Genomic DNA, 25,691 nt, shown 5'->3' with positions numbered 1-25,691 from the left:
CATTTGTCAGTGTCAGTATATCCCAAAATGTGAAGTGTAACATATTCTGGGCTATCAGGTTAAAATATGAATTATTGAATGATACATGCTCTGTTGAATCCTATATCCTAAAATGTCTATTATCTTTAGAGCTAACTTTCAAAAGACAGACTTTTAAAAATGATAATTAAAGTATATATGCTATTCACACGCCTGGAGATGACTTTATATCATTAAACTTCTGCATAAATATGCTTCAATAAGCAATTAAACCAAAGGCTCCAGTTTGCATTTTAATCCTTTTTCTCTGTGAAGTCTTCACAATCATATACCTTTGATCTTGCAGTCATTTCTGGCACCAGATTCAGATATCACAGATGAACAATCACTACTTAATAGACCGGAATTCAAAGACAACGGAGTCTAATGAAATGGGGCTTTGTTTGAAACAAAAGTGAAACGTTTTCTAATAGTTGCAAAGAAGGCATTCTAAGCACATTAAAGAAATCAATTTAGGATCCGCACATCCTGAGACCTCTTCTTAATGGTCTTCTAGACACCAAGCAGTTTGGAATTTGAAATTTTTCTTAGAAAAGTAAAAGCTGTCTGTACTTGGAGGGCTCTGTTTCTGTTCATTTCGTTTACCCGTGGGTGTTTTTCCTGCTCCTACAGGCTGTTCCACCTCCCAACTTTGAGATGCCAGTCTCCATCCCAGTGTCCAGCCACAACAGTTTGGTATACAGCAACCCCGTCAGCTCACTGGGGAACCCCAACCTTTTGCCACTGGCCCACCCTTCTCTGCAGAGGAATAGTATGTCTCCTGGTGTAACACATCGACCACCGAGTGCGGGTAACACAGGTACGTTCTCATAAGAACGCAATGGTAACATACCATTGGAAGGAGCCACCCTTGGCAAAAACAGGCTATTTTACCTACAAGATGTCACGTTTTCCAGTTTTCCATGTCTTATGTCCCTTCATTGCTTAATAACCATCCCCAGCTAGGTCTTCCACATGATAAAACCTAACTCAGAATATCTTTCAAAATGTTTCATAATCTGCAGTTTATCCGTTGAGCCTATCTGTCACCAACCTCCTCGTTTGGCTATATTTTAACCACATAGTTTCTCAAACAGAACATCAGGTATCCTGTCTCCATGCTTTTGCTTCTCCTCTTCTCCTGCCTAAAATGCCCTTTTCCCTCTTCCTCCTAGCCAGATATCACCTCTTCTGTGAAACCTTCCCCTGTGTCCTCTGATAGCATTTATCTCAGTTATTTATTATTTTGGTCGATATTTATTTATTTATACAGTAACATAGTACAAAAGGATTTAAGGCAGAGAAAGAAATGTGATAGGATAGCATAATTTATAAGAACAGTGAATTAAAAACAAAACTAAGTCAGTAGTTAAGAGCACATCACAAGGACGTACACACCTGCCACAACCGTGTGTCTACACTTCTAGGAGTCGCTTACCGTTATACAATTCACAGTGTCCCAGAGAAAAATCATCGCTCAGGAAAAGTTCGACCATTTTTAGTCCTCAGATCAAACGATACACAATATGATGTACTGTATTGAGTATGTGTCCATTTCCCCACTGAACTTACAGAACCTTGAAGGGAAGAATGTCCTCTTGATTTGTCAGACTCACCATAAGAACTAAATAAATGTGAGTTGAATATAACTAAACAATTCCTTCATATTTCTAAAATAAGCACCAAAAAGTCATTGTATTTCTAAATCACATACAGCAAATCATATATTTACATTTCATTTCTTTAAAAGCACTTAATAGGAAAGTTTTAATGTCTTAGACACACTTTTTATTAAAAACGATTTATTCACAGAATTTTTCCTTTAGAATATTTGACTATCTGCCTTCTAATTAGAATTAAACATGTGTTACTTTTTTAGTACAGAAACTTCATGTGGAGAATACAATCAAAATCAGCCACATTAAAAAAAACGATAAATCTTGAATCTGAGAGATGTGTATAAACAACTTATGCTATTCTTTCTACTTCTGAATATGCTGAAATTTTTCATAAGCATTTTCAATAACCATATGTATTCCTTTCAGATCATACTCAAATGCTATTGAATCTTCTATTTGATGAACTCATGCTCATTTGTTTTTAAAAATCTCGTTTATTTCCAAAATATTTATTTGATTGGAAATAATAAACATTTTCCTAAAATGTAATGAACAGTTTCTTCTAATTCCAAACCCAGAACCAAATAATAATTATAGCAATTAGAGAATAATCTAGCTGATATTCTGTTCTTTTGGCTAAATTTTGTTCCTTAAAAAGTAAAAATAATTATTATATTCAGTATCTTTTTGAAACATCCCAACTCTCATAAATAAACACTGCCAAATTTTAACCTACTTTCTTAAGCTAACAGTGAATAAACATATGTTTCTAAATTTGTAGTCAGTAAAACCTGTTTTATTGTGTTAGTAAGTAAAATCCAGATAGTAAATGAGATCATTCACTGTTAGAAGATTCATGAAATGACCAAAGTTCTAGACAATTAGCATTGCACAGAATTAATTGTATAAAATACACTTACAAAGAATTAAACATCAAATATATGGTTATTTGAGCCTAGAGTAAACCTTACTCTTTTCCTTCACTCTCTAGAAAATATCACCTTAGGGAAAACTAGACTTGGAAATATGATAAAAATTTAGAGACCATTCAAAGACTAGATTTTTTTTTAATTTATTCATTTATTTTTTTAAATTTACTTTTGGCTGTGTTGGGTCTTCGTTGCTGTGTGTGGGCTCTCTCTAGTTGCGGTGAGCGGGGGCTTCTCCTCGTTGAGGTGTGCGGGCTTCTCATTGCGGTGGCTTCTCTTGCTGCGGAACACGGGCTCTAGGTGCACAGGTTTCAGTAGTTGTATACGTGGGCTCAGTAGTTGTGGCTTGCGGGCTCCAAAGCACAGGCTCAGTAGTTGTGGCGCACGGGCTTAGTTGCTCCGCGGCATGTGGGATCTTCCTGGACCAGGGCTCGAACCCGTGTGCCCTGCATTGGCAGGCAGATTCTTAACCACTGCGCCACCAGGAAGTCCTAAAGGCTAGCTTTTTAAATGTAATCTTTCTTAGAAAGAAAGATTCTGCAAAATGTCAGTCAGTGATTGTATTCTTAATGTTTGAGCACAGCATGTCATAGTGAAACGAATATCAGCCATCTGACCTAGGTAGTACTTGACAAATTTAGGACTCTTGGGTGAGGACCAAATGCTAAGGTTGCTAAAGGTAAAGTGTGTTGCTCTGTGGGCCTTTTAGCCTTTCTCCTTTTGATCTTCCTCTTTCATCCATAGGTGGTCTGATGGGTGGAGACCTCACATCCGGTGCAGGCACCAGTGCAGGTGAGTGGAGACTTCAGTACTAGAGTACGTTTCATTGTTTAGCGTTCCTTTACTTGGTGATTTGCAGAAGTAAGTCTTTTGAACAAAGTCAAGTTGAGAGATCAGTGAGAGGCATGGGAAAATGGCCCCAAGAATTTCTAAAGCACTTTTATGAAGCAGGAGTGGTTGGATAGTAACTCAGAAGACTATTTATTAACTAGACCTTTCCTTAATAAAACTTCAGCTAGTCAACATAATCAGAATTGGGGGTTCTGATCAAATCAATTTAATCCTAGGTACCATCTGTAGCCACAAAAGTACCTTTAACAAGCCTTGCTGATCGTGTTCTTTGTTAATCATTTCACGTTAAACGTGAATCACTTTCTACACAAAGTACCAAACTTCTGTACACTTCAAAAGGAGAATACATAAAGAAAAGGAAGGAGTGAGATTATAACCCTTCCACAATACTGTTAATAAAATAAAACCACATTTGGTATTAAAATGAGTTCTCAGAGAATATGAACACAGTGGACCCTGCGAAAAAGACCCTTAAATATAGTTCAGCTCTTAAGAACTTCTTCCATTATGGCCAATTGTCTCCTGGTCACACTTCTCCAGGGTTCCATATTAATTCATATAATTGTGATTATTGAGACATTGATGTCATTTTCAACGCAGCGGTAAGACAGGACAATACTTTCTGATGCTAACTGCAGTTCACTATTGGCGCAACAAGTAACCATGGTAATTCCTGCAGCGGGAACATGCTCTACATTTAAAATAGTAGGAGGCAGGCATGATAACATAAGGTTATGTTTGAAATGTCAAAAAAATTCAAGTTTATTGAAACTATGGACAGCCTAATTAAAATATTTTGCCGGGTTCAACTATAATAGCCTGCTAATTATATGAAAGAAGATTAACAAATTGGCATATAGGGCTTCCCTGGTGGCGCAGTGGTTGAGAGTCTGCCTGCCGATTCAGGGGACACGGGTTCGTGCCCCGGTCCGGGAGGATCCCACGTGCCACGGAGCAGCTGGGCCCGTGAGCCATGGCCGCTGAGCCTGTGCGTCCGGAGCCTGTGCTCCACAACGGGAGCGGCCACAACAGTGAGAGGCCCGTGTACCGCAAAAATAAAAAAAAAAAAATTGGGTAGATTCAAATTAATGAGTAGACTGAATATACTATTTTGCTGGACATTGAAGCAAAGTGCTCATTCTTTTTCCCTCAAAAAATACTGTATGGTTTGTAGTCCGAAAGTTACAGAACCAGATCAAAGCTAGACCATTGTAGCTTGGATTCAAGTCTCTGTCAAACACTGGCTAGAGAGCATGATGGGGGCTGAAAACTGGTTTGTCTCAAAGACCAAGAAAAAGATAAATAAGAAAAATGTTTCGATGTTATGGTATTTTATCCAGTATCTCAATGCATCAGTTTGCTTGCTCATGTGGGAACAGCCAGTAGTGGTGATGAAAGTTATTAGAAGTAGTAAAAAAAAAAAAAAAACGCATGGGGTTGAGGGGATGGGTCACTCATCTTTGATGAACGTGGCCTCTTGTTACTGCTTAATAGCTAGAATGCTTTAGAATTCTATGTTGAAAATAAGTGTTGTTGTTCAATTATGCTGTCATGGTCAATTCCCTGACAGTCCACTAAGGTAAATGGCCCTCCGGGGACAAAGAAGACACTCAATCTTGTAAGCATACAAGTTAGCCACATATAGGCTATAGCGTCACTGAACTAAAAAAAAAATCTTACAAGTTTAGCAAATTCATCCCCCTGCTTCAGGACCTCTGCTGTAGCACAAGAATCTTCTACTTCAAAAATGGAAGGGAATAAAAGAAGCACTCAGTTGCTCCAACTTGATGATAATAAACCTTGTATTTTAATAATTGTATCTTGTAGCCATGAGCATATAATTGTCACAGTTTCTGTATAGTTATGAAAGAGTTACTTCCCCACTTTTTAAAAATAGAGGAAGAAGCCCTTTCTAACCCTGGTTCCACAGAACACCTGTCGCACATGCCACTGAGTCTTGGGCTTAGCTGCTATGTCCTGCTCACAGACTCAGCCGTCTGCCCCTTCTTTCTCATGCCAGCCAGTATCATGTGTCAGAGATGAATATATCGGTGCTGATGTCAGACAATCACATAATACCGAGGGAAAGAAGGCCAGCCAGAATGTCTCTACATTTTCAGAAAAGAAAACTAAAGCAAAATGGCCAGAAGATGTCTTCCAAATTTTGAATATTGTCATTGAAATTCAAAGTCTCAGATAAAGTTAGAAACTCTGAGGTCAAGTGGCAAGACTCTGCAATTAAGTTAAATATTTTTTCGCCTATAATTTTTTTTCAAAATCTAGTCATCTCAACTTGTAAAAAGGGTATAGTCCCATGAGGGAAGGAAATACATTTTTTAATAAATTTATTTTATTTATTTTTGGCTGTGTTGGGTCTTCGTTGCTGCACACAGGCTTTCTCTAGTTTCAGCGAGCGGGGGCTTCTCTTCGTTGCATTGTACGTGCTTCTCACTGCGGTGGAAGAGCACGGGCTCTAGGCGCGTGGGCTTCAGTAGTTGTGGCTCTCGGACTCTAGAGTGCAGGCTCAGTAGTTGTGGTGCACAGGCTTAGTTGCTCCGTGGCATGTGGGATCTTCCCGGACCAGGGATCGAACCCATGTCCCCTGCGTTGGCAGGCAGATTCTTAACCACTGTGCCACCAGGGAAGGGAGGAAATAAATTTGGCATTTATTGTTTTCTTATAAATACCAAGAGACCAAAGCGCTCTCAGCTCAATCATAAAGTATAGCATCTTTCCCATCCACTCCCTGCACTGTACCTCTCCCTCATGCCACCATCCAGTGAGTCATCAAATCTTACCAACTTTGCCTCGAAGGTATTTCCTAAAGCTAATCCTTTCTCTCCATTACTATCCCACTGCCCTGGTTCAGGGTTATAGCAACACTCCAGAACTATTTCCAGAGATCCCTAATTCATCTCCCAGCTTCACACTGCATCCCACTCCAGTCTCCTCGTGACTCATTAGTCTTTATCAAAACCTTAAACTAATTGTAGGTCATCGTTCAGATACTCAAAATCCAGCCATGGTTTCCCAGCTCTTTCAGAATTAACCATGAGCCTCTTATCTCTGGCCCATCCCTACTCTCCAGTCTTCAACCTTCTTACCTTCTTCCACTGCCATCAAAAACCCTGCACTCCAACTCTAATAATGGCAAACATTTAAATTGCTCTTACTACGTGACTTACAAAAATTAACTCATCTTTTTGCATTAAAGTATACCTTTAATGTATATATTCATATTAATGCCCTTTCTATAGTTGGGGGAACTGACGCACAGAGAGGTTAAGCAATGGCCCAAGGTGGAACCCAGGCAGTCTGTCTCCAGAGTCCATGCTCTTAACTGCATTGTGCTGCCACTTTCCAAACAGTGTCAAGGCTTCTTGCCTTTGTGTATGCATTCCTAGAACTCTCCTGCTTCATGCTGCTGAGCACTGTTTGTCATCCCTCAGAATTCACTTCAACCATTCAGGAAATCCTTTCCTCACTCTTCCAAAAGGAATTATGCACCTCTCCTTGATTCTCTCTTGGCAGCCTGTGCCTACGTTATTTATTTCCTTGCATTGTAATTGCAATATCTAGGCACACATCTCTCTCCTGGACATTCATCCCTCTAGGGGCAAACTGTGTCCTATTCAGTTTGTATTCCCAGCTCAAGAAATAAGTGAGAGGACATGGCAGATATTCAGTAAATTTTTGTTAGCTGAATAAAGGAAAAGTTGATCTTCTAGACATAAATTTGTAATACTGTTTATGTGAAAAAAAAGAAAGAACACTTCAAAGAAATAATGTAATTTTAAATACAAAAAGATACACCCTTGATCTGTAATTCACAAAAATAATATATTCTTCTGATACTGTGTATAACGAATAGTGCATTCATTATTTAATTAAATGGCTGAGCACTATTGACCAATGAAGTTTTACTAACTTTAACTTACTTAATGGAAAACCTGAAGAGCTGATATACAGCAGTAAATGAAATGGAGGTTGGTACCTCAGACCGTCACAAATTCCCTCTTAAAATAGTGACCCTCTTATTGCTTAAGTTGAAGTCATTTCAGAGATGAAGGCAAGTGGCGATAAAGAAGAAACAGGATGGGGTTGTGCTCTTGATGTAAGGGAAACATACAGCAAGTCATTATAATACATTAGTAATAGTGACACTTGTAGGTTTCAGTTGACAGTTATTCATCCACTATTTAATCCTTTCCTTTCAAGAGACAAAATGAAAAGTCACTGCTTTTAAAATTACATTTTGTCATATCTCCGTACATTAAAGCTTTTAACATGCTAATCTTAGTGGTTACAGATGATTTTAGGATCAGGTTCAACTGAATTTTTGTTAGATTTAATAGAAATAATCATTAGCACAGCCATGCCTTGTGTTGGATTATTCACTTCCCTCTTGGTACCCTTTGTTTTCACTTGGATAACATAGTTGCTTTTTTATTGAGTCAAAAGTACCAGTATGCTCAAGGATATACTGTTTCCTGGTTGAGACCAAAAAAGGGAGGTAGGGGAGCAGAAAAAAACCCGTTAGGAACCTCTTTGAACATTTAGGAGAATTCTACAGTCTACGTAGCTATTTGGCAATAAGGCGAAGGATATTTATGTATATTGATTAATAATTTTAAGTGGCATTTATTGTAAATTAGATATAATTTTATATAAAAAGAAACTAACAGCTGTTTCCTTATTTTGATGTTTATTGTTTACTATTTTATGCATTTGGTTGTCAAGCGCTGTCACTTCTAGAATGCTTAATTTATATCAGCTAAATACATGGAGACTTGGTGGTGGCAGTGTACTGCTGTGGATAAACCACTGAGCGGTGGCTGAGTAAGGAGACCTGGCTTCCAGACTCCAAAAACACTCCATCCAGTTAAGACTTTGGGTCATAACTTTGAGCCTCTGAACTTAGTACTCACATTAAGGATAAGACACAAAAGTCTTTAAAGTCCATTTACATGCAGTGTTTTATGATCATATAATCACAAAACTTTCCTAACATGAGTTTTTTGTAATTCATTTAGCATTGGAAAAGAAAAATTTAGCATATTATAAAATAGAACTAAATGAGAAGAGGAAAAGGTCATACAATGTTTAATTATTCTATACTAGTACTATTGCTTTGCAAGTATTTGTTTTTGAGAATACTTATCAAAAATTTCTTGGCTGACTTTCTTATCAACCAAACAGACTTCTGCAATTCTTGCTCAATAATTTAAAATATCAGTGAAGTGGTTAAAAATTCGGTTTAAAAGTATTGGCTTTGGGCTTCCCTGGTGGCGCAGTGGTTGAGAGTCCACCTGCCGATGCAGGGGGCACGGGTTCGTGCCCTGGTCCGGGAAGATCCCACATGCTGCGGAGCGGCTGGGCCCGTGAGCCATGACAGCTGAGCCTGTGCGTCCGGAGCCTGTGCTCCGCAACGGGAGAGGCCACAACAGTGACAGGCCCGCCTACCGCAAAAAAAAAAAAAAAAAAAAAAAAGTATTGGCTTTAACAAGTTTATATTTTTGTTGTCTAACAAAACACAAATTCAGAATGCAATATTCAAGAAAAGGAGATTGATACCATTTAGTTACTCTCAAATAAGAAAACTTTTTTGTTAGTCTCAAAATATAATTTTATATTACTTTTAAAAAAATTGTTAAGCAGCCAATGAAAAAAATCTGAATTAATAGTTGGATTCTTTTAAAGTATTATGTTAGTTTAAATTGTCCTGAATAAAAATTCTGAACTCATTTGCAGTTTTACCTTGGGAGTTCACCCAAAACATAAATAAAGATCCAACAGCATTGCTTTATTATTATCTATGCAATTAAGTAACAATGATATTTTTAACCCAAACCAAGGTTATCTAGATTTATTAAAAGGAAAAAAAAATACTGTCCTCTAGTTGGAGAATCTACAGCACATGATAATCAGCCACTGCCAAGAAAATCAGTGTCAACTTCCCGTGTACAAGACCTGGAAGAGGATAGGTAAAGCAGTATCTTGACACCATTCTCTAGGGGTCAACATTGAAGTGGGAGAGGCAGGTCAAAGAGGAGACAGGTGAATGTTACAGGCTAAGTCAGGGCACCATCTGCTTTCAACCCTTTTGGTTTGGCTTAATTCTTAAGGAGTTTGATTTCCAGAGGGAAAAACAAAATTTCAAATTATAACTTCCCTAGAGAGGGTTTCAGCAGATTTTAGAGCTTTTGCATATCCATGATGTCTGACCTCACAAGTTGTATTCCTTTTTATCACCTGTCTTTCTATTATATTCAGCAAAGCAATGTGAAAATTGGTCTCTTCACTCATATCCCATTGATTTAACCTAAGAGTGTGATTGATAATAAAACTTTGGTCTTTTTAATATTAATTAAAGAAGTTAACATTTCCTCCTAAAATATTAGTTTTACTCAACGTTTGTCTTTTTTCTCTTAGCATTTTTCTTTGTCCTCGCACAGTGTTGGTTTCTCTCTTTCCTGTTTTTGACATCGCCATAAGATTTTATTTGGAGATAATACAGAAGGAAAAGCTCTTTTCAAAATCATTAGTGATATGAAACTGTACATCAATAGACAGTAGATCCTGACGGAGGGATGTGGTTAAAAAAACCCCTCTTGGAAATCAATGTTTTACCTACCAGGGACTTTTCGGGGCTTCAAGGCTGTCAGCCAAGAGTATAATTTGCTGTTTTTAGACAAACCTTTGCCAGTCTTAAATTTTAGTTAGACTTACATAGAATCTTTTGCTTGAATTTCAATTCTAAGAGTGTATAGTCATGAAACAGTCTCATATTTGAAAGATCAAATCAGATATATTCCTTTAGTTAACTTTCTACTAAAGGAAACTATATTGTACCAAAACCCTGGCTAAACAGTTTCAATTTATCATCTATAGATGTGTCCATAGGGTGCTAAGTATTCACTAGGTTTATTTATTATTGCTCCATTTCAGTTATTTTAACTGAACTTAATATCTACTTAGTAACTGTCTTACTAAACACTGTTCCCTCCTTTCACGATTTTTTGACCTTAGACTCCACTTACAACCTCTAGTTATGGCAAAGAACGGATTTGTCGTGTTTGTAGTGTGAGCAGGGGGAAAAAAATCCCTGCCAAATTAGGTTATTGTAATATAGTAATAATAGCAAATCTAAAGCTGTGGTTAATTTACATATTCAAACATGATAACATTAATTTACATAACAATCATGGAAAAGAAACCTTTAGTATTAAGCAACTCAGAGAAAACTATGAAATCATGGAGCAAAATTTTTGCTCAAGCAGTAATTTGGGAAAATATTCTGGAGGCAGATGTTCAGAATAATAAAATCACCAAGAAAAATACATGATATACCAGTTACTTTAGAGATGACATCACCCTTGGAAAGTCTGTGAATTCCCATTTTGCAGGATTGTTGGTGAAAATTAAATGAGATCATCAATACAAGGCAGCACCTAGCACAGTTTCTGCCCTAGACTAATAAATGTTGGCTCTTGTTAGTATTATAATTATCTATATTCTTGACTTCCTAAGCAGAAAATAAAGCTTAGTTTAATCTAGTCCCAGTAATATTTATTAAATGTGCAGGGTGTGAGTAGTGCACTAGTAGGCCTCACAGAGATGCCTGCCGCGGCCCCTACCCTCAAGGGTGGGAGTAGAGAGGAGATATTAATAAATCTGAGGCAGAAAGGGAGCGCAGTGCGATGCAGTGCAACACATTTCATTTGAACATTATCATCTTCTGATGTGTTTGCAGCAGTTGTGTAAATGTTAAAACCACAAGTAATTATTCTTTCTCTTCTGTCATGTTCTCTCTAATTTGAACTGTCTCAATATTTTTGTTTATAAAAATGACTGAAAGAATGAACAATTGTGTCAATAATGAAGACACCCCCTCATTTTTTAGTAAAGAGACAGCCCCCAAATCGCAAGAAGTGAACAATTAAGTGAGTCATAAATCTATCATTCATTGTTAAGTGGAACTTTTTTTAAGATAGCAAGGTTCCATATCATTTTTGTGGTACGATGAAAAACTATCCCTTCAGTAAGTCCGTACTAAGAACAGACCGATAGAGTGCCTTTGTGCATGGGAAACGTCAAATTGTCGATTTCTTTCTTATTTGCAAGTGGAGCCTTTATTCCAAGAGAAGGAACAATTCAAGGATGCATTCTAAATCTGAAACATCTGGCTTTTGTAATAATGTAGTGGAAGCAGTTTGTGCTCTGGATTCAGATCAGAGCTCTCCCACTTACTGACAAGTCTCAGAAACTCCCGGAACCTCAGTTTCCTCATCTGTCAAAAATTGGGATGATAACGCCTGACCCACATGACTTTCAGGAAAAATGAAAGTGGTCTGCCAACACAAACCTGCTTTATAACACAGACTCCAATCTTTAGGAAAACAACTCAGTAATAAGTAAAAATTCTTTACGTCTGCCTCACAATCCAAAGCCCATTGTATGTGCTGAATGTTTAAAGTTCTTGTTGGCAGATAGACTTAATTTCACAAAAGATACTAAACAAAACACATCTAAGAAACATCAAGGACAAGTGGGGTAAGTAGGAAATCCGTGAAGGCATGGTTCAGCATCAGGGTGACATGGTCAAGCAGAAAAGACACGTCTCTTTTTAGAACGTCTGCTGCCCTCTAACTGGTATAGCCAAGAATAGTCTTGGCTCGGGTGTATTCTTGGGGTATTTTCTAAGAATACACCACAAAAGGCACTGAGGTTTCACAGGAGTTTCTTCTTAGTCTAACATTATACGTTATTATATTATTTCCCTGAGAAACCCCCCGATAGATTGGAGACTTGATTTTACTTTTAAGAATCTGTAATCAGGAGTCTTTAGCTGGATAAGAATCAGAAATCTGATTTGCCCCCATTCTGCAGTAGGCATATTGAAATTTTCATCATTCCCAGATTTCTGACCTCCAAATGTTTTGTGGTTGCCTTTTCCCTTAGAGCCATCCCATGAAAAAGATCTCCTTTCCCCTCAGAAAAAAAAAAAACAGAAAAACAAAAAACTGATTGTGATTTACAACAGCTGAATAACTTATAGTTGGTAGTGCTTTCAATAGCGTTTCAGGCATTCAGGGCAAAGTGAATATAAGACTGAAGTCTAGAAGGTCATAATTTTTTCCCCACTAAAAACTACTTTAGGTGCGTTGCTTCTGGTAGAGCAGTGGGTTGTATGAACAGTTTTACTATGTCCAAATAAAATTACGTGAAAAGCTGTAGGTTTATTTGAGACACAAAACAATGTCCTGATATTGGAAACTAACTTACCTTAAAACTTTTAAAGAGTCAAATGTAAAATTAATTGATAATAGTGAACGTTATCATATATGTAACATCTCTAGTTTAACAAGATTGTATGCTGTAAATATTTTCAAAATTGTTCTGTTGAAAGAAAAAAAAAACCTTAAGTGGGCAAAGAATTTTGCTGAAGTAAACCCCGAAAATCAATACATCAGAGGTTCAGCTGTATGTTCACTTTAATGTTTTCCTGTGGCAGTTTGCTCCAAATTCCCAAAAATAAGATACCATTAACAAACTAATAAACAAAGTAATTTTTATAACCTGTGTATGAGAAATTATTTTCCAGATATCTAATAGTGGATACTATAAAATACTGGGCGCTTCCCTATCACGTTGAGTGGTTCTGATGAAGCTGGTCTCTTAAATAGACAGTAGGTGGGTAAACATCTTCACCCTCTATTACAGAGGAGAAGATTATTGACTAAAGTATTACAAAATCTACCTTTAAAAGCATACTTAATCATCCACTCAAAATAACACGCTGAAAGTTAAACAGCTGCTCTGGCATTTACTGTAGCTAAACCCAATATTTCCTATTTGTAAATATTTATTTATCCAGAAGGAGACTAGAAATATGGTTTGGAACATTACCATTCTGTGCCCCTTATGTAAGTCCAGTGTCTTTTGAACCAGAATTGCTATTTTTGATGCCCAGGTTGACCATGTTCCACATCACTGCTGACTTAGGAGGCCCTTTGAGTCTCATGTCCCTGGTCTCACCCTTTGTTTCCTCTCTTCCTTGGTGTTCCTGTAATTTTAGGATGACGTTTGACAGAGAAGGGTTTTCAAAATCTCAGAGTATGACCAATTCCCAGGAGCAGGGCCGTGTTGTGCTTCAGAGCATGGACTCTGGACACACTGCTGGATTCAAACCATGGCTCAGCCAGCTGATAGCTGTTTGACGCTGGGCAAGTTACTGGACCTCTCTGTTCTTCAGTTTTCTCTTTGTGTAACACAGGGATGCTCTTAGCACCTCACAGGGTTGTTTTGAGGATTAAAGGTGTTTTATATCCAGGTATAATAACAAAACACATTGCATAGGTGCCTGTACTGTTCTGGGTACTTAAGATGCATGCTTGCTGTTGTTGATACTATTGGTAATTAGTACTATATAAAATGCTTGCTGTTGCTAATATTGCATGGTCGTGTTGGTCAGCTGCCTTGGGAGAGTAGGTGGGAGTCTCTGATTCAGATGACTTTTATGCTTCTCTCACACTGATGAAATCATTACTTAGCGTGTGAAAACCAAGGCTCAGTATAGTTGAAGGAACTCTAATGGAGACCTCATGACTAGGAACTGGATTTATCTACTTAATCCTCCTTTGTCCTCGAGGCCCATCTGCCTTGTAAATGTTCCTGACTCTGCTGCCTCATTCATACCTCATTCCTCATGTGTTCCCTGGCAGATGTGTCCTAACTAGCTTCCTTATAACCGTCTAACTCTGTAATGTATCCTTTCTACTGCCACTATTGCTGTTTTCCCAATACACAGCTAACAACGCCCCTTCCTACTCACAAACGACTTTGGCTGTTCATTTTCTATGGTATAAAGTTTAGTAAAAGTTTATTATAAAGTCTACAGTAGAAAGTTAACATGATCCGACAGGCTTGTGTTAGCCTAGCCTACTTTTTCAGCTTCTGAAAACTGCATCCTCTGAAATGATCTATATTTCACCTTCATAGGAATACTTATCCTTCTCGAACGCAGTCGTGACTCTGAGATCTGTCATGAATTCCCTCTCTCCAGGAAGTCTCTCTCTGAACCACCTAATAAAATCCTGTGCACTCTTAATTGCCACCCTTCTACCATTCTTTTTCCTAGGATATCATGCTGCCCGTCTTTTGGTAGAAAGGTCTGTATGAGTAAATTATCATTGAAATTCATCTTGATATAGAGACAACCTATGGCAGTAAACACTTGACAGTGTAGAAGAAAAGATCCAGCATCTCAGAGTTTTTTTTCATTAGGGAAAATTTCTACTTTGAGTCTACTGCTTGCAGTTAGCTAAGGTAATGTGCTTTGAAATGATTAACAGGTGCAATAGGTGAAAACGAAGCTTTAATTAACTCTCTATTAACAAATTTAGTAGGTGGGCACTTGCATGATTTTCTGACTTTTATATTATATGGTTGATAAACAGTTTGTCTCAGTGGTGTACTTGGTCATCAGTGTGTAATCATTATCTAAAATAGAAAATGTTCTCAAGTAGCATAAAGAGGAGAGACCCTTGATGTTTGAAATTAGCAAGTTACACATTATGTTTTCAGTTCTCATCCCACATTCCCTCCGTAACTTGACTTTTAGTCCCATTCCTGAATAATTCTGATTTTTCCAGCATAATCTGCATATGTGTTTTGTGAGCATTTGAAACGCTTAACGGACTAGTGCTCTGTGTAGTATTAGCCTCTAATTATGCAGGATTTTGGAGGAGAGTGAGTTCAAGGTGGGCTGAGGTTGACTGAAAGGTATCATGAAAGCACTGGGCCTTTGCCGATCCTTAAAAATGAATTTGAATTAAACAGGAAATCAAACACTGCCAGTTATTGAACTGCTAGAGCAAAGACTCAGGCTTATTCAGAGGATGGTGAGCTTGGCTGTGGCCACTGGAAATTAGGTTAGATAGACAGAGTGGGTCAAACTATGCACAGTTTGGAGAGCCAAGCCAGGGCACTGACCCACTAGTGTTAAGTATGATCTGAAAAAGGAACATGAGAGAAGCAACACTTGAGAAAGATTTTTAAAGAAAACCTTGGGAGTGTACATTAGGTTTATTATAACACATATGCACAAAAATTTGCATACAGCTTCAAGGAGCTCACAATCTTCCCGCAGCCCATCTTAAGGCCTGGTGAAGAACCCTTCAACTAGAGACCAGGAACCCAAACGGGGGGTTATGGAAAGACCTAGTCAAATGGCAGCAAAAGCCTAAATTAGGATGGTGGCAATGGAAATGGAGGGAGACATTTTTGAAGAAAAGTTAGCAAGGTTTGGAAACTAATTGGATATGGAGTTGGAAGAGGAAGCGGGAACGAATGAATAGTCAAAGATGGCGACTTGAGAGACTCTAAAAACAGATCGTGCCAACGAAAAAATTTGCTCCATGAGGACTAGTTTCTGTTTTGTGCTTATTAGATTTATATTCTTGTATTTATAATTGAAAGTCCAGGAGAGAAAAAAAAAAAGTGACGTGAAAAGACTCATAACGTCTAAACATCCCAATAAGAGAAAGTTTCAGAACTTCGGGCTCAAAGAGAGCTACATACTCAATTGAGCTCTGTGAGACAAGGCAAAATGTCCTCCGCACAACATCTTAAGCCAGGAATATGTTCTTTGAATTTACAACTTCTTAAAATAGGAGTCAATTTAAAAAAAAAAAAGAAAAGAAAAAGCAGCAAGTGTTTTCAAGTTAACTGGAAAGAAAAAAATTTTTTTCTCCTAACACCACATTTGAAGTTTTGTGTATTTACAGTAGTTTTAGTATGAGTGTTTAGAAACTTGTAACCAAGAGACGTAGATGCTATTATCCTTTATGCAAATTATATCGTGAACGCTTAAATTGTTTTCTGTGAAACAATATTTTTAATCAAACGAAACGATAAAACAAACGAACTCTAAAGTTGGTCTGTTCTTCGTTTTCTTATAATCTATAATCAGGAAATCCATTCACTCATGCTTTATAATTTGGGGGCTTTTAAGTGGTCAGGGGAATGTGACATCTGCATGCAGTCACATCCAAATTGATAATGGTCCCAGGCGGAGGGTAATTTTAAAACATGAAGGAAGGTGGAATCTGTATCTCAGAAGGTTATTGAAGGGTGGCGGTTCCCCCCTCCCGACCCCTGACTTTGAAAGAGACTGTTCTTTTGGGAGGATTTATCTTAAGGTAGGACAGCAGCCTCAACCAAGGCCAAAGCGTCCTGAGTGGGGAGGCGGCTGCGGCTTCCGAGCCAGTTTAAATGCAGGCTCTTCTTAGCAGTAAACCACACGAATGTATTCATCACTGATTTTCAAATGATAGGTTTCTCTAGCACTGGTTTAGGATCCACAGCCTCACATTCCTGAATCTATATTATGCCAAAAGAATAACAACTTGGTGGCTGGAAACAGAAATGGTTATTATACGGCTCCAAAATGCTAGCTGGCACAATACGCTAAAAACAGCAGAAACCCACCGGTAAAAGGTAGAATGTATTTGTTCTCAAAAATAACTTTATGCTCTAAAAATAGGAATCTAAGAAGTGTCATCGTGGTTCAAAATATTTTACCTTCCATATGTAAACACCTTAAAATATGTGACTAATCTTCGAGAATGGCATAATTTCCAAACAACAGGAAATATTCCAAGGGGAAAAATAGAATGCTTTTCCAATCAATTTTTTAAGTTTTGAGGCATTTATTGGGTGAAAAACTATAATATATGTTTGCTTTTTTTCCCCCCCGACTGCTGCCCCAAATCATTGTTTAAAATGTGGGCAAAAAGGGGTAGGCATTCTTGGAATTTCTCAGTTTACTGTAGAAGATGTTTGTTTTTTTTAATTTAAAAAAAAAAGAGCTTTTCTCAGAGCCTTCGTGCAGCATTTCCATTTTCACACACTGGCCCAGTGCTCGTCATATCACAGGACAACACATTTCATAAAGTGGTTTTACTTCCTTTTAGCAAAATAACTCCTCCATGCAAACCAGTATCGGCATCTACGACGCCGGGGTTTTAGTTTCTTCAGATCTGTTCAAGCTTCATTGCACTGCTTAACTGACTTTTTTTTCCCCCTTTCTTTTGAAATTACCCAGCTAATTTTCCATTTGATTGTTTATTTAAACCAGATCTCACGCAGGCTTAATAGATAAGTGACATAGGCTTTCAGTGTGTCTGTCAGTCTGAGCTTCAGCTGACAGGAAAGTAGAGAGCAAACTTTGTCTTGGTTTTCTCGCTCCCTTTTTATCCAGTGGAATCTATTAATTAAAACGAAAGCCCTAGCATAGTCACGATAATGATTCAGTAAGACACCTTAAATATAAGACTCCTGTGAGCATTCCATTTGATCGAGCGTTTTTCTAAGTGAACATATCCTTTGTGTTTCTCCTAGTGGAAAAAGGTAAATTGCATTTGTTTCATAAAATAACTTTTGCCACAGAAAACAATCCAAATTAACTGTAAAAAAATGTTTTGGGCTTTTGACATATTTAGCTGGCTTTAGAGAATTTAGCTAATTTTCTTGAAGTTTTATTATAGAAGAGTAATTTACATACAAATTCAACCAACACTTCTTAAGCAACTACTTTATACTTGACACGCTTTGGGGGAGGAGTTGTTTGTTTTATTTTGTGGGGGTTTTCTTCCAGTAAAGGGGAGAATTTTATGCATAATCCAATTGACAGATTTAATCTTGTAGTTATTTGTTATATATTCAGCCCGTTTATTCATGCATAAAATGAGACAAGTAAATGAATGGGGTATGAAGAACCAGTGTGCTCTCCACAGTGTGCCTCAAATAGATTCTAATTCAAAAGATGTACCCATAAATCTCTCCTGAAATATACCTGGGCTTTGCCTTCCCAATTCCTCATCATAGCTCAGGTCATCATAGAAGTTTCCAGACTGGATCACACTATCAGGCCTTCCTAATGACAGAATATCCCAATACCAGTAGGTCTCTCTGTCCACTTAAAGGCCTGTGTTACCTCTGCTCTGCAACCTTCAGGGGTCTGCATTTCCACCGTTTAAACCCAAGACATGTTAGCCTGGAATTCACAGGCTAAACTTCTGTGGGTTCCACAGCCCAACCCTCCATATTCCTTCAGGGTCTCTGACACTCCCCTCTTTCCATGGGTTGCCTTCTCACCAGGATGCTCACATGCCACCTTGCACCTTTCCCAGTGCCTGGTCACAAGCCCAGAGATCTTACTACCTCCTCTCTTTTCTCAAGACTCACATCAGTTCTTGCCTCTTCTGTGAATCTTGTTTGGATAATCTCTTCCCTCCTGGGAACCCAATAGCACTTAATCTGTACTGCTCTGTGGCACATCACCCCAGGCTGCCTTGTCTTAGTGCGTATGTTTCACGCGTGCCTGTATTGGATTGCCACAAAGGGACTGCAGGGCCTTTGAGGACCGGGGGCTTGTCTCTGCATCCCCACTGGGTAGCACACAGTACCATTCGTCCTGGGGTAATAGATACTTGTGTTTTACGATAATGATAATGATGACAGTAACAACGAGGTTTGACTGTCTCCTTCAGAGAGCTTTAGAAAACAACTGTCTAGGTAGGTTTCCAGCACGGGTTGTTGAATCACCTAGGTGGTTTCTCTTATTCTCCAATCAGAGATGGTAGAGGAAGCCAGCAGGGGACTTTCCGGTTCAGCTCAGGTTGCATCGACGCCCTCCACAGCTCTGCCTGTCACGGGACAGTATATTTTGAATTATGACAAATGGACACCTTCAGATAGCCATTTGTCTGTTAGTGGAGGGCTAAGTATCAGAGACCAAAGAAAACCCTTTCAGGACGGTTGCCACTCGGTGGCTACTCCTGTGCCCTGTGCATCAGCACTTTAGTGGAGGCATCATCCCCTCATTTCGGCTCCTGAGAAGGAGTCCCGCTTTTTGAAGTTCTGTGTGAGCAAGAAAGCAGGGCTTCAGGTTTGTACACTGAGCTTCGTGAGGAGAGCAAACCAGATGGAAGAAAGCCATAGGGAGGAATCGCTCAAAGACAAGGGGAACTGAATAGCAAAGCGTGTGAGAGGCTGCTACACCTCCTGCGTGTTCTAGAAATTATAGTCTTGCTGGTATGCCCTTTCTTCACTTAAGGACACACAGATACACAAAATAAAACCCAAATCGCTGAACCAAAAGAGTGAGTCATGCCGGCCAGGCCTCCACCGAGCTAGTCAATTAAAGTGCAGGCCCAATTCAGTGCTTTTCTTAGACCGTGAACGACTGACTGTCTGACTTTCTTCCCAAATTTTTTTTTTTAATTAATGAATTTATTTATTTTTGGCTGTGTTGGGTCTTCGTTTCTGTGTGAGGGCTTTCTCTAGTTGCGGCAAGCGGGGACCACTCTTCATCGCGGTGCGCGGGCCTCTCACTATCGCGACCTCTCTTGTCGCGGAGCACAGACACGCAGGCTCAGTAGTTGTGGCGCACAGGCTCTAGTTGCTCCGCGGCATGTGGGATCTTCCCAGACCAGGGCTCGAACCCGTGTCTCCTGCATTGGCAGGCAGATTCTCAACCACTGCACCACCAGGGGAGCCCCCAAAATTTTTTTAATAGCATAAAAGTATATGCTGGTGTCTGGGCAAGTTGCTATCTATTAGGTCTCTTCTCATTAAGAGTTTTTAATCTTCCTTCAGAGGAATGTTAAATAACTGATTGGGTTCCTGATGTGGAGGCTGTCAGTCATCCTGTGAACTTTCAGTGTATGTTATTGTCTCACCATGTTAATCCTTTATTCTTAATCTCATGTAGTGTATTCTCTAGAAACATTTTTGAGTCTAGATTTTTTTCTTTTCCTCAGTGCTCTCATTGTTTTGTGTTAACAGGGAACGGGTATGGCAATCCCCGAAACTCACCAGGTCTGCTGGTCTCACCTGGTAACTTGAACAAGAATATGCAAGCAAAATCTCCTCCCCCCATGAATTTAGGGATGAATAACCGTAAACCAGATCTCCGAGTTCTTATTCCACCAGGCAGCAAGAATACGATGCCATCAGTGGTAATGTGAAATTACATTTTAAATAAATGTTGCTGTTTTGTATGTTTTGCTATTTGTATATTTGTCTGACTTTATGAATTACTCACATGCTCCCAGAAAATTAACGCGTCAGTGCTATTGCTGGGGCCCTGTTGGATTTAGCTATTATTTCTGGTAACTAGTGTGCATTTTCCCTTTTCCGTGGAAAAAAAAGAACCAACATCCAAAAAAACTCCACTATAGGGCTGGTGTTCTGGGGCAAAGAAAACATTTCCTTTTAAGGCCTCCAATTTATAATTAGAAAAAAATCATTACCTAGTACTCTGCTTATGACACATATGATTTGATTTGACCAATGGTAGAAACACACTCACAGAATGAGGTATTTCATAACAGATTTTTACAGTATTGAACTAAATAAGTATGTCCTTAAGGTACTGACAATGAAAAATCTTTCTCAAAATTCCTAAATGAACTTTCTCCCGTTCGTTAGCAATTCTTTTCTTAGGTGTATTGCAATGATAATGTTTAATGTAGCACATGCCTATGCACTGCCTCAATTCATCTTTCCAAATATGCATTTTATGACAGTAGTTACCTCTCAAAAACAAATTGTCTTAAAATTCTAGGCATTTTGAGAACAAAGGTTATATTTTTATTTTACATCAAAAAACAGTTGTGGCACTTATAAGAATAAATAAATATGAAATATAAATAGTATCCCTGGAAGCTATCATTTTTCTTTCTCCTGGGTCTGCAGGACGAAGGTGAAGATAATATTGTGGGACCACATTCAGCAACAAAGAGACTTACATCCGCGTTCTCCAAATTAGCTTTGCTTAAGAGCGAGAACATTTAAAACCAAGATTCAGTAGACAGATTTAGATCATTCTGCAAACACATTTTTTTTTCTTTCTCTGCTCTGTGGCAAGCTTCAGGGTAAAACAGTCCTGCAAGCTGATTAGTTTATTATGGCACAGTGCAGATTAATTTTGAATATCAGCCCCCAAAAATTCACATAATGTGCAACATTCCCTTCGGAAAAGGCTGGATAAATAAAACCTCCCACAGGGCCACAGCCAAGCAGTGTGGGCCATGCATGGCAGGCTGTCTCTATCAGCAGATTTATTCCCAGTCCCTTAAAACTGAGGCTTTCCCAGGGTTTCTTGTGAACCATCCGTCAGGTCTCTCACTGGCAGCCAGGTGCGGTTTCCCCCCTCCTCCAGCAAGTGGGGTTTCAAAGTACAATCTTTTTTTTTTCCCTCAAAATGTGGTGGTGAAATAATGAACGTTGAGACACTGACCTGTGCTGAAAACTGGATAGATTGTCTTCATGTTTGAGACAAACAGCTCATTAAAGAAAACAAAGAATGTCTTTGTAAGGAGTTATCTTTAGAGTCTGAGTTTTAAAACTGTTTAAACTGTTGTCTCTATCAGAAGATGCTTCTCCTTTTGTTGAAAAGATTTTGCCCAATTATAAATATTTACAGACACTAATTAATAAAACTCCTTCCACATGCTCTCAGTCTGAGGATGTCGACCTGCTTTTGGTAAGTGGTGAGGGTGCTTCTCTTCAATGGCACGTGCAAGGAGAAATCCAAAGTGACTGTTAGGTGGAGAGGAAGCAGTAGTAAAATGGAAAGATTTCAGGAGTTAGTGTGTGTCAATATTGATTATATTTAAATGCCATTCATTTCAAGTATCACTCATAGGTGAGATATCAGGTTATCTATTTTTCTGTGTCAACCTCTGTAAGTAAAGGCCATGTTTTCAATTTATTTTAGGATTTAATTTATAGTAAAATTGTAACAAACAAAAATATCCTTAGTTATTTAAAACCATGAATATGCTTATTTTTCTAAGAATTAAATTCTCAAGATATTTAAATTTATATGAATTTTTAATCTCCTTGCTCTAAGGAATTAAATATATGTTAGCTGCTTTGCCATCTAGTTTGAGGGAAGGTTAGACGAATCTGAAAAAAAGTGGTCAGAGCACCACCTGCTGGTCAAAATATAGCATGAACCCGCTACCCATCTGCTCTGGTGTGTATAGAACTGAGCATAAAAACCACCATGGTTGATTTTAATTTTTTTTTAATTTGCATTTGAATAAAAACTGAAACAATAGAAGTACAGTATACATATTTCATCAGTTTTCAACATAGTCTGTTTTTACCCATAATAAAGCTATGGTACTTGTTACTAGTTCAGTTGCCTAGGAGATACTGATGTAATGGGTTACTATGGCAACAACTGGTCTCTTGAAGGATTGTAAATGATAGGGTTGGCAGAGTTCATAGAGACACATGTTAAATGATTAATTTCATGAGATTTGTACCAAGTTCTCTTTATGTGCAACACTAATACTGAAATCTAGTATTTTTAACTCTTAAAAAATTCTATGAGTAATATCTTTTTATTTACTTTAAAAGAATCAAAGGATAAATAACTCCCAGTCCGCTCAGTCGTTGGCTACCCCAGTGGTTTCCGTAGCAACTCCTACTTTACCAGGACAAGGGATGGGAGGATATCCATCAGCCATTTCAACAACATATGGTAACGGTGAGTAGTTTGCCATGTTCAAATAGTACATTAAATACTTTTTATTAAAAAAGCAAGATGAAAAAGATATTACTCTTTAGTCTGCTAGGAAGCTTTATTTAATACCTGTGGAGTCCAGAGCACTATACCATTACCTATTCATTACTAAGACAAAGTGAATATCCACACGTTTCTTTCTTAGTGAGCAAAAGTTTTATTAACCCAACGTGAATTCAATATATAAGAACAATTTCAAGAAAATGAGCTATTGTTTTTTTGATGTAATAGAAAGCTCACTTTCTCAAGGTTGTTTAAAAAACATTTCTAGGTCATCAAATACTATGTACCTACTTGTGATACCAGATTGTAGTTCTAATAAACTAGAATTGCAGGCGGTATTACATTGAAGTTTTCACAGAATACTTAATTTTTGGTATATAGTATATCTCTTTTAAATTAAAATTGTCCCTAATGTTTTATCTCCCTCCCTTCTGCAAATAAAAAAAAGTATAACAATCATTAAATAATACTAATAGAATATTTTAAAAATTGAAAATGATTATTCACCACTTGATAATTTCCAAATTGAATATGTTCCCTGACTCTCTTATTCTCTTCTCTAGAGTACTCTCTGAGTAGCGCAGACCTGTCGTCTCTGTCTGGGTTTAACACCGCCAGCGCTCTTCATCTTGGCTCAGTAACTGGCTGGCAACAACAACACCTCCATAATATGCCGCCATCCGCCCTCAGTCAACTGGGGTAAGCAATATTACTTCTTTCATAATACACTTTTAGAATGCATTGTTAAATGACAAATGGCAGTCTCTAACTGTGTGCTCTAATGTTCCTCTAGAGGATGTAAAATTCTACTTTATCAAAATCTGGAAGTTTAATACCTTTCAGGTAGCTTAAATATTACTTTCCTTCTTCTTTATGAGGAGGGAGAGCTCTGTGATGATAGGGTATGTTATTTCCCAGTTGTTTTAGGCTATATTTGTTTCTACTTCTGTCAATGATAAGTTTTTCTTCAGTTAAGTTTTCACATAGTTCATGTGGGACATAAGAAAACATTTATAGTTATTAGTTTTTTAAATTTTTGAGATATTTGAGAATCCTTTTCACTTAGCATAAACCACATAGTTCATGCCTAATGTAATGAACATAGTTAGCCTAATACTCAGAGGGTCAGCTATTCCACTGATATACAAACTTCATATATTTATAATGTGCTCATAATATAGTTGGATATTCATAGATGTATGAATTTAAATGTATGTATATGTGCATACATACACTAATTATCTAAATTTGGGTATAAAAATAATTTTTGTTGTTTTCTGAAGTCAGAAGATGTCTATTTCTGCCCCCTTGTGGTACTTTTGAGATATGTCTTTATTATAGAAATAACTCCTGTCATTTATCAATAGGAAAGTTCAAATCTTAAAAGGCCCAGAATTCACAAATAATACTACTTGTAAAACCATTTTTAAGTTTAAAACATGAACCAAAGACATGACTTTCAGTTTAATAACTCCAAAACTTCAATTAATCTTCAAAAGAAATTACTAGGAGGATATAAAATATTAAAGACAAACCATTTTTATATTTTTATACTTATATTTTAGAAAAGTGGGGTATGCCTACCCCACTTTTACTTTTCTGCTGAGATGTTGGTTAAAATCGTTAGCTAATTCTATGTTCATATTCTAAGGAGATAATGAGAATAAAACTCTGATTAGAATAAAAATCACTGATTACTATCACAACTTCTCTCTTACTCCGCTCCAGCCCCACTAGCTTTCACGTGGAATTGATTTCACATAGATTACTGCTCTGGTTGTGGAGTCTTCACCCATTTACTATTTGCTTATATGCATTTTACTCACTAATCACTATTGTTGAAACTCTAACCTCTCATGTAAAAAAATAAAAGAAATTCACTTGACACTGTTGCTCTGCTTTCTTGAAAGATTAACTTTGAAGATATGTTATATGTTGAACAGCAACAGAATGTCTCTATTTAGAATAACATTTAAATTTAACCAGAAATGTTAACTATCCAAATAGACATTTATGGCAATAACTTTTTCAGGCAGTTATCACTAACTACATCGTATCAACCAGGCAATCTTAAAATACATACACGTGGCATTGTACTTCTGTGGTTCGGCAGTGAATCCACTGTTCGTGCCTCTTGTCAAAAATAAAGGTAGCTGTTTACTTCTCATTTTTCACAAAATTCATCCATTATAGTACTGACTTTCCCTAGAAATTATTAATGTCAAAAGCCATATTATTTTCTCCGACTATGGCTTTCTTTTCAGTAACACCCAATAATTTGCATTTTTACATAGAAAACGCATGTATTTACGTATTTTAACTACACTACAATTTTTAAATTCTCTTCTATTACATGGGAAGAACAAAATTCTCTGCTGCCTTTAATAGAGGCTTCAGTAAATGAGAAAGAAGTGACAGCCCTGGACTAGAGAGGAACTGAATTACAACAGCCAAGGATGAAGCATTTTGTTTAATTCCAGTTTCTTTCAACACCAATTCTCATGGTGCATGAGTTGACTCTGAGTTATGTGTTTTTATTGCACTTAATCACTTCCCTTATCCCTCAAATAGATACCCCTTCCAGGCCTTCTAATTTTAGCCTGCCTGCCTGCCTGCCTTCTTTCCCTCCTTCCTTCCTTCCTCCCTCCCTCCCTCCCTCCCTCCCTC

General features: G+C 37.8%; 1 protein-coding gene across 11 annotated transcripts in view; it reads left to right on the top strand.

The window, feature by feature from the left end:
• MEF2C (myocyte enhancer factor 2C) overlaps positions 1-25,691 on the top strand; it is a 170,290-nt gene that overhangs the window by 136,133 nt on the left and 8,466 nt on the right. For all 11 annotated transcript variants that reach the window (XM_024734346.1, XM_024734348.1, XM_024734345.1 and 8 more), the window contains 5 exons: positions 652-838; positions 3,311-3,358; positions 20,270-20,442; positions 22,856-22,985; positions 23,588-23,723. In XM_024734346.1, coding sequence (XP_024590114.1) covers positions 652-838; positions 3,311-3,358; positions 20,270-20,442; positions 22,856-22,985; positions 23,588-23,723 — 674 coding nt within the window. The remainder of the gene's footprint in view (positions 1-651; positions 839-3,310; positions 3,359-20,269; positions 20,443-22,855; positions 22,986-23,587; positions 23,724-25,691) is intronic.

Source organism: Neophocaena asiaeorientalis, unplaced genomic scaffold (genome assembly GCF_003031525.2).
Source record: "Neophocaena asiaeorientalis asiaeorientalis breed wild unplaced genomic scaffold, Neophocaena_asiaeorientalis_V1.1 scaffold184, whole genome shotgun sequence".
NCBI lineage: Eukaryota > Metazoa > Chordata > Mammalia > Artiodactyla > Phocoenidae > Neophocaena > Neophocaena asiaeorientalis.
This window is presented reverse-complemented; position numbering and strand designations above follow the sequence as displayed.